A 9623-nucleotide genomic window follows, 5' to 3' on the forward strand; every position below is an offset into this window, starting at 1 on the left:
CTCCTGATGGACCGTGGGTTCCTCCTGATGGACCCTGGGCTCCCCCTGATGGCCCCCGGGTTCCTCCTGGTGGCCCCTGGGCTCCTCCTGATGGACCCTGGGTTCCTCCTGATGGACCCTGGGTTCCTCATGGACCCTGGGTTCCTCATGGACCCTGGGTTCCTCCTAATGGACTCTGGGTTCCTCCTGGGTTCCTCATGGACCCTCGGCTCCTCCTGATGGCCCCTGAGTTCCTCCTGATGCACCCTCGGCTCCTCCTGATGGCCCCTGGGTTCCTCCTGGGTTCCTCATGGACCCTGGGCTCCTCCTGGTGGACCGTGGGTTCCTCCTGATGGACCCTGGGTTCCTCCTGATGCACCCTCGGCTCCTCCTGATGGCCCCTGGGTTCCTCCTGGGTTCCTCATGGACCCTGGGCTCCTCCTGGTGGACCGTGGGTTCCTCCTGATGGACCCTGGGTTCCTCCTGATGGACCCTGGGCTCCTCCTGGTGGACCCCGGGCTCCTCCTGGTGGACCCCGGGCTCCTCCTGATGGACCCTGGGCTCCTCCTGATGGCCCCAGGGTTCCTCCTGGTGGCCCCTGGGCTCCTCCTGATGGCCCCAGGGTTCCTCCTGATGGCCCCTGGGCTCCTCCTGGTGGATCCCGGGTTCCTCCTGGTGGATCCCGGGCTCCTCCTGATGGCCCCAGGGTTCCTCCTGATGGCCCCTGGGCTCCTCCTGATGGACCCTGGGTTCCTCCTCATGGACCCTGGGTTCCTCCTGATGGCCCCTGCAGGGCTCCTCCTGGTGGACCCTGGGTTCCTCCTCATGGACCCTGGGTTCCTCCTGATGGCCCCTGCAGGGCTCCTCCTGGTGGACCCTGGGTTCCTCATGGACCCTGGGTTCCTCATGGACCCTGGGTTCCTCCTAATGGACTCTGGGTTCCTCCTGGGTTCCTCATGGACCCTCGGCTCCTCCTGATGGCCCCTGAGTTCCTCCTGATGCACCCTCGGCTCCTCCTGATGGACCCCGGGCTCCTCCTGATGCACCCTCGGCTCCTCCTGGTGGACCCCGGGTTCCTCCTGATGGCCCCTGGGTTCCTCCTGGGTTCCTCATGGCCCCTGGGTTCCTCCTGATGGCCCCTGCAGGGCTCCTCCTGGTGGACCCTGGGTTCCTCATGGACCCTGGGCTCCTCCTGATGGCCCCTTGGTTCCTCCTGGTCTCCTCAGGAGCATCAGTTCCAGATGTTGTCAGGAGAACATGGAGGCACGAGGAGGCCACACCCACTGAGTCACATGATGACTTGTCCATCAGTTGTTAGAGCCGTCCGCACCAAGCTGAGCAGTTTTCATATCGTGCAACAAATGACTAAATCATGGCAAACGTCATTCTGTAAGATCTGATGTGTGACGGAAGTTAGTTTTCTGATCAGTGACTGTAAATAAAGACGACATCTCAACTTCCTACAGAAACACTTTGTGGCGACGCCCTGTTTTTAAATCATAAATAACTGATTCAAACCAAACGGATCAGAAACACGTGAATAAACATCAGAGAGAGAAGAACGAGCTGAAACGACAGAAACATCTTTACAAACATTTATTTAATGCATACTTTATATTTTAGTTTGTCCCATCTGCTAACATGGAGGAGGAGCCAGACACCAGGGGGCGGTAGAGACACCTCCACAGCCGTCATGTCGTCCACCAGACGTGTGAACGCCCATTGCCACAGGACTACACTACCCAGGACTCCTAGCGCCTGGTATTTCCGGGTAGGAAGCTCTGACGGCCATATTTGATTCGATTATGCTGTTGTGGCTGCGACAACCAGTTTAACGAGTTCCAGCAGAAACGGTGCTTCTCTCCTCCGGTACGAGGCGGATCCACTTCCCCGAGACCGACTCCCTCTGCCCCGGTGACGGATCCGAACCAGCTCCACCATGAACCCCGAGTAGTAAGTGACGCGGATCCCGGGTCTGTGGCGCCGGGTCCGGCTGAGCTGTCAGCGCACTCAGCAGCTAGGCTACCGAGGCTAGGCTACCGAGGCTACCGAGGCTAGGCTAATGAGGCTAGCGTTAGCCGGCCGGACCGATACGAGATGTCGGTTAACGGCCGCTGGTCACATGACAGCGTTCATTTTACACACCGACCTCGCTTTCCGGTCACGTAAACACGGACTGAAGCCGCCCGCAGACGGTGTTAGGCGGGGGCATTAGCTCGCGGACAGCCGGCTCTCTGGAGGTAGCATCACGAGCTAACGTGCTAGCTTCGCAGGCTCCGGTCGCTCGGTCGCTCGGTGACCGGGCCCGGGGAGTCACGTGTCTCTGTCGGTGAACGCGGAGCGACACGTCACAACCGAACCGGAGCTTTAACGGCGAGTCTGCGTCTTTTAACGGCCGCTAACAGGAAGTGGGTCCCGCTCGGTTCGGTACCGTCAGACCGGAACCACCGGACTTCCGCTCCCCGAGCAGCCTGGCCGTTATCGAGTCGATTAATCGATCGTTCATTTAGTCGATCGAATGTCAGGTCAGACGTCAGCAGAATGACCTGCCCTGGATGACGTCATCACTCAGACCTTCCATCGGTCTGACGTCACTGTCAGAGCCCCGTGACGTCGTCGATTAAGTTTTCAATGTTTGTTTGTTTGTTTATGAATCAGCTGATCGATCATAGGAAACAAACAAAGTCCACCAATATCAACCAGCTCGACCAATCAGTGACGAGAAGAATCAATGACATCATCGTTCATTCATATTAATAACTGATCAAAACCTGCAAATATTGACTTTAGAAAGACAATCAGTTATTAATCAGTTATTAAGACAGGTTTATCAAAGGAGCTGCTGATCAATAAACTAAACTTTCCAATGATCAGCTGATCTTTGACACAAACTAATTCAGTAAAATAAAATATGAATTGTTTAAGTTGCTGATTTGCAGATAATGAACATGGTTATGATCATTTTATTCGTAGTCTTTTCTCATCTTTAATATTTTATTCTCATATTTCTTCTCTGATGTTTCAAATTATTTGAATTCTTGAATCCTTTATTTTTACTTGTATCTGTTTAATGACGCTGTATGAATCAGGTTTTATTGATATTATTTATTAAGTTTAACGTACGAAGGAGAAAAGATTAAAGAATTCTTCACTTGTTCCAGTTTGAATCCGACGTGTTCAAAGAAATCTGTGTTTTTATTAACGTGTTGTTTTCTCTCAGTGATTATTTATTCAAACTGCTGCTGATCGGTGACTCTGGCGTCGGGAAGTCGTGTCTGCTGCTGCGGTTTGCAGTAAGTGTCCGACACGTCTGTTGCTATGGCGATGACGTTGTAATGGCGGTGACGTTGTAATGGCGGTGACGTTGCTATGGCGATGAGGCTGCCGGCTGTGACTCTGGTGTTGTGTTGCAGGATGACACGTACACAGAAAGCTACATCAGCACCATCGGCGTGGACTTCAAGATCAGGACCATCGAGCTGGACGGGAAAACCATCAAGCTTCAGATTGTAAGAGTCGGGGGTCACGGGGTCACGGGGACGTGAGCTGGGCAGCAGCGCCACCTGGTGGTTGTGTGTGTGTGTGACGGGCTCTGCTTTGTTTCTCCAGTGGGACACGGCCGGTCAGGAGCGATTCCGCACCATCACTTCCAGTTACTACAGAGGAGCTCACGGCATCATCGTGGTTTACGACGTAACGGATCAGGTCAGAGGTCAACTTCTCCCGTCGCTAGCACACGACTGAGTGATGTCACTCGCTGACGTCAGAATGATCATTCACTTATTTGTATTTTGCTGGAACAATAACAACCTACATTAAATATACAAATAACAAATTCACTGCGGAAACAAAGGAAAGCAAAAACCACGCCCACCCCGGATCTGCGACGCGATGACATCACCAAGTTGATTCAGGTTTATTCAGACACTTTCTCAGGTGATCTCAGAAAACTACTTCCTCTTCAACGGCTTGTCAAAGTAAAAGCATGAGACTTTTTAATCTGAGAAGCTGTGGACTTTGGTCTGAAGATTGTGTCTCTTACTTAACAGGTGACAACGCAACATGTAGTAAAACATGTCACAGCTCAGTAAATAATTCACCACATACGTGAACAAACACTTTGAGTTGAACGGAATCGATTATTAACGACCACGTCGCTGCAGATGCTTCAGAGTCGAGAGCAAAGTTTTAACTTCACTCTGACTCAACGCAGGCAAACCATGAAATAAGTTTTGTTATTGTTGTCGAATGATTTGAATGTTGACACGGAATCGGCATGTTGTTGTTTCTGCTGAGCAATGTGTTAGCTGCAGTTCCCAGAATGCACTGCTGCCCTGTTGGTGCCGTGTTGACCGCCTCTCGTCCTCAGGAGTCCTTCAACAACGTCAAACAGTGGCTCCAGGAGATCGACCGCTACGCCAGCGAGAACGTCAACAAGCTGCTGGTCGGTAACAAGTGTGACCTCACGACGAAGAAGGTGGTGGATTACACCACAGCTAAGGTACGTTGTCACGGTTACGGGCTCCCCCGGTGAAACGTGATCGGGAAACTTAACGTTTGAAACAAGCTAACGCTTCTAGTTTGGGTCGGAAATGCCTGGCTTTGTTAGGGGGCGTGTCTAGTCTGACCTCCGGCTCCTGGTCTCAGTTCCATGTCAGGTGACGTGTTTCCTTCTCCTTCACCAGGAGTTCGCCGACAGCTTGGGAATCCCCTTCCTGGAGACCAGTGCCAAGAGCGCCACCAACGTGGAGCAAGCCTTCATGACCATGGCGGCCGAGATCAAGAAGAGGATGGGCCCCGGGGCCACGGCCGGCTCCTCTGAGAAATCCAACGTGAAGATCCAGAGCAAGCCCGTCAACACCTCGTCCGGCGGCTGCTGCTGAGGCCGGAGACAAACCAACGCCACCGCGTTCGAATCCCCCCCCCCCCCGACCCGAGACCAGAGTCCATGTCACGACGCTCCGCAAGGAACCCAGAGGGGGGGGGGGGGGTGGACAGGAAGGAGGACGAGCTTGTTATTGTGCGTGCAGCTACGACACCAGATCTCCGCCCCCAACCTTTCTAAATCAGCAATAGGACGATAATCTACGCTCGCGTTTTTTCATCCGACACCAAATCAAAGTCTAACGTTTTTAACAGTGACAGGAATTCACTCGTCTTTTGTTTCTCTCACTTTTCCTCCGCTCCTCCCTCTCTCCCTCCCTCCACACACCGAGTCCTCTTTGTCTGGCCGCCGCCCCAACACGCGTCGCTGAGCACCTTGAATGAAGCACACGCTTAAAAACCAGCATCACGCACGTTAGAGCCAATCACACGCCCCCTGGTGAGTCACCTGCTCCTACGTCACGCCGTCGCCCTGGTAACCACGATGACACGACGTCAACATCCTCCCCTCGCGTGTCCACAGTCGTGACTTCTGATCGAGCCCAGTTTGTAGGATAGTTAACATTCCTGTTCACACACAGAACATGTGCTCTGCGTGTGCTCTGCGTGTGCTCTGCTGGGCGTCATGTTTTAAGCGTGTGCTGCATTGGGAGACGTGTCGTCGGCCATGTTGATTTCTCTGCTCATGTTTCTCAGCACAACCACAGTAACGAACCTATAAACTGTATATATTTATACATACGTGTAACATGTGATCTGCAGATTGTGTAGGGAAGCGAGTGACATGATACATGAAGCTGAATTAGTTCCACACGTGATCGGTGGCTGCGACATAACATTTTTGTGGCACAATGTCGACTATTAAAACAATGAAGGAGATCTTTGATAAGTGCTGCTGCTGCCGTGTGGTTTTTTTTAAAATTCTTCTCTGTTCAACCTTTGTTTTCACTGAAACATAATCTGAGAGGAATGATGACCTCTGACCCACATCGGTCAGAAACGACTCAGTGGCCTCTTTATTCCGACCGCGTGTCTTTACAAAGTTTCACTGAAACACTTGTGACCTGCTGCAGGTTTCGTCCAGAGCACGTTTCTATCTTAGTAAAACGCTGCAGTTTAATCTAATGATTTTAATCGAGATCCAACCATTAACCAACGAGCTCTAAGAATTACCAGTTTAAAACCAACACGAGGAAACATGCCACAGTCTGAAAGCTCAGTTCAGTTTTTCTTCCACATGTGACACATCTTCTCAAACAGTTTAATAAAAGATCTTTGTCTGTGTCAGATGATGTGATGACTCTTCTTCCTGTAGAGTGACACCTCTTCTCCAGCTGCTCAGTCGAGGATCTTTGTAAGACATGAAGAATTAATCAATCAGCTGCAGAAATTGATCCTGATGCTCATATTTGAAAATACTTTTCCAAAAGTTAAAAAATTAAGAATTTATATCTTTGTCTTTATTGAATAAACGTCGATTTCACACATTTTTATTAACTTTAAAAAACTGAACTATTGATGAGAAAATAACAATTCATAACCTTTTTTTAGTGAATCACTTCATTAAATATTTCAATTCACAGAAATTATAAACAAAAGATTCAAAACTAATATTTTTAATTATACATTTTTGTTCTGTTACACTTGAGGAAATGGTTTGATGAACTCAAGTTGTCCCACACTGATTGGTTGATGGTTCACATGGCAACGCTCCGCCTCCGAGCCACAGACTCACTAACGATGACGACGTGACAGCTTCTGTAAAATAAACCAAACTGAAAAATCAAAGTAACATTAAATAAATGTTTGTAAAGATGTTTCTGTCAGTTTGGTTTGAATCAGTTACTTGATGATATAGAAACAGGCTGAGACGTGATGATTGACAGCTGACTCAGGATTGGTTCAGTGTGTGTGGGCGGGACCTCGATACCACCGGCGCGCAGACTGTAGATGACGTCATCACCACTAGATGGCATCGTCTTTATTTCTGTGATTGACAGCTGACGGTCACGTGACGTCACGTTGAACAAAAACAAAGACGTCACGTTTTCTCTTAAATTATTTTTATTCCTCGTTTACACTAGAAGTCAGATTTACACACAGAGTCTGAAGAACCTGAACATGCACGACGAGCAGTGATTCCGTTTCTTCCACAGGAAGTGTACGTGTTCCGGACGCCACAGTGACCCACGTCCACGCCATCTTTACAATGTGCAAAATCCTCCAGGAGAGCTCTGATTGGTCCCTTGATCCCTTCACCAGAGACTCAGTGGTTTTCATCTAAACGCCCCCCCCCCCCCCCCCAACACAACATAACACAGGAAGAGACACGAACCAGGAAGTAAAAGTAATCAAAGCTCCACAGGACTCAAATCAAAAGAAAAGGGGGAGGGGCTACAACAACTTGAGGTCAAAGGTTAACTCAGATTAAAATGGAGTGGAGGTAAAAACAATCAGTCCATAAATATAGATTTCATATGTTTATAAATGGTTTTACACTGATCATATATATATACATTTATGTTTTTATATTTATTCCACTTCAGTTTGATTCAAAGCTTTTGTTTCCTTCAGACGTAAAATCAGAATCTAAAAAACTAAAGGTTTGATCCCTGATTATTTACAACAGGTTGGTGGATGTGAGCCGCTGCGCTCTGAACGTTCCGGTGGCGCCGGCTGCTCGTCACAGCCGCTGCGCTCTGAACGTTCCCGTGGCGCCGGCTGCTCGTCACAGCCGCTGCGCTCTACTGGAAAAACAAAAGCGCCAAAGTTTAAAAAAACAAGAAAGTTTGAAAGAAAAAACTGTAGCAGAAAATTAAAAAATTAAAAAAAACTACAGTGTTAAAATGGACTAGATCTGTGGGCGGGGCCACGGAGGCAGTGGTCAGGGGGCGGGGTCAGCAGGTGTCAGTCCGACGCGGCCCGGGAGTCGAGCGGCGTCAGCGTGGCGGGGAACATCAGCACCTTGGCCGTCATGAAGGAGAGGTCCGGCAGGAAGGAGATGACCTTCGCCGCTTCCTCGCTCAGATTCTCATCTCTCCTCGGCTTCCTGTCCAACGGAGACACACAGACAACGCCGCCGCGGTTACAAGAAGCATCGCCCACACCGAGAGAACCTACTGAGGTCACGTGACCCCTGACCTGGTGGAGGTGCTGGTCTTCTCCATGGTGGACATGAGGCGGGCGAAGGCGTCGGCCATGCGGCTGCCGGAGCTCCCGGCGTCCATCTTGGCCGTCGTCAGCTCGTAAAGTTCAGGGTCCACGCCTGAAACACACGAGGAGAAACGAGACGGATGAAGACGAGTCGATCACGTGACCCGACGAGTCCGATCACGTGACCCGACGAGTCCGATCACGTGACCCGACGAGTCGATCAGGTGACCCGACGAGTCCGATCACGTGACCCGACGAGTCCGATCACGTGACCCGACGAGTCGATCAGGTGACCCGACGAGTCCGATCACGTGACCCGACGAGTCGATCACGTGACCCGACGAGTCGATCAGGTGACCAGACGAGTCGATCAGGTGACCCGACGAGTCCGATCACGTGACCCGACGAGTCCGATCACGTGACCAGACGAGTCGATCACGTGACCCGACGAGTCGATCACGTGACCCGACGAGTCGATCACATGACCAGACGAGTCGATCACGTGATCGGACTCGTCCGATCAGGTGACCCGACGAGTCCGATCACGTGATCGGACTCGTCCGATCAGGTGACCCGACGAGTCGATCAGGTGACCCGACGAGTCCGATCAGGTGACCCGACGAGTCGATCAGGTGACCGTACGAGTCCGATCGATCGGACGAGTCGATCAGGTGACCCGACGAGTCGATCAGGTGACCCGACGAGTCGATCAGGTGACCCGACGAGTCGATCACGTGACCAGACGAGTCCGATCAGGTGACCCGACGAGTCGATCAGGTGACCCGACGAGTCCGATCAGGTGACCAGACGAGTCGATCACGTGACCAGACGAGTCCGATCAGGTGACCAGACGAGTCGATCACGTGACCCGACGAGTCCGATCAGGTGACCCGACGAGTCCGATCAGGTGACCCGACGAGTCCGATCAGGTGACCGGACGAGTCCGATCACGTGACCCGACGAGTCGATCAGGTGACCCGACGAGTCCGATCACGTGACCAGACGAGTCCGATCAGGTGACCGGACGAGTCCGATCAGGTGACCCGACGAGTCGATCACGTGACCCGACGAGTCCGATCACGTGACCCGACGAGTCGGTCACGTGACCCGACGAGTCCGATCACGTGACCAGACGAGTCCGATCACGTGACCCGACGAGTCGATCAGGTGACCAGACGAGTCCGATCGATCGGACGAGTCGATCACGTGACCCGACGAGTCCGATCAGGTGACCCGACGAGTCAATCACATGACCAGACGAGTCCGATCACGTGACCAGACGAGTCCGATCAGGTGACCAGACGAGTCGATCACGTGACCAGACGAGTCCGATCAGGTGACCAGACGAGTCGATCACGTGACCCGACGAGTCCGATCAGGTGACCCGACGAGTCCGATCAGGTGACCGGACGAGTCCGATCACGTGACCCGACGAGTCCGATCACGTGACCCGACGAGTCGATCAGGTGACCCGACGAGTCCGATCACGTGACCAGACGAGTCCGATCAGGTGACCAGACGAGTCCGATCGATCGGACGAGTCGATCACGTGACCCGACGAGTCCGATCAGGTGACCCGACGAGTCAATCACATGACCAGACGAGTC

General features: G+C 51.9%; 2 protein-coding genes across 7 annotated transcripts in view; one reads left to right on the forward strand and one right to left on the reverse strand.

The window, feature by feature from the left end:
• The first annotated feature begins 1770 nt into the window (after positions 1-1770).
• LOC132996003 (ras-related protein ORAB-1) lies at positions 1771-6150 on the forward strand. Its single transcript, XM_061066294.1, has 6 exons — positions 1771-1932; positions 3200-3272; positions 3393-3488; positions 3589-3684; positions 4349-4480; positions 4665-6150. The coding sequence occupies exons 1-6, from the start codon at positions 1919-1921 to the stop codon at positions 4860-4862; spliced, it is 609 nt and encodes a 202-aa protein (XP_060922277.1). The 5' UTR covers positions 1771-1918; the 3' UTR covers positions 4863-6150.
• A 198-nt stretch (positions 6151-6348) lies between these two features.
• Positions 6349-9623, reverse strand: part of aftpha (aftiphilin a) — a 12555-nt gene continuing 9280 nt past the window's right edge. For 4 of the 6 annotated variants that reach the window (XM_061095678.1, XM_061095659.1, XM_061095667.1 and 1 more), the window contains 2 exons: positions 8005-8128; positions 7322-7912 (listed from right to left, as the gene is read on the reverse strand). In XM_061095678.1, the coding sequence (XP_060951661.1) occupies positions 7771-7912; positions 8005-8128 (266 nt within the window). In that variant the 3' untranslated portion in view covers positions 7322-7770. Of the gene's footprint in view, positions 6622-7321; positions 7913-8004; positions 8129-9623 lie in introns of those variants that run through there. The other 2 variants (XM_061095689.1, XM_061095697.1) reach the window with 2 other exon arrangements.

Source organism: Limanda limanda, chromosome 2 (assembly GCF_963576545.1).
Source record: "Limanda limanda chromosome 2, fLimLim1.1, whole genome shotgun sequence".
NCBI classification, from domain to species: Eukaryota; Metazoa; Chordata; class Actinopteri; order Pleuronectiformes; family Pleuronectidae; genus Limanda; species Limanda limanda.

Coding starts and splice junctions, on each gene's coding strand:
- LOC132996003 (XM_061066294.1), top strand. Junction 3,489..3,588: donor AAACCATCAAGCTTCAGATT/GTAAGAGTCGGG, acceptor TTGTTTCTCCAG/TGGGACACGGCCGGTCAGGA. Junction 4,481..4,664: donor TGGATTACACCACAGCTAAG/GTACGTTGTCAC, acceptor CTCCTTCACCAG/GAGTTCGCCGACAGCTTGGG.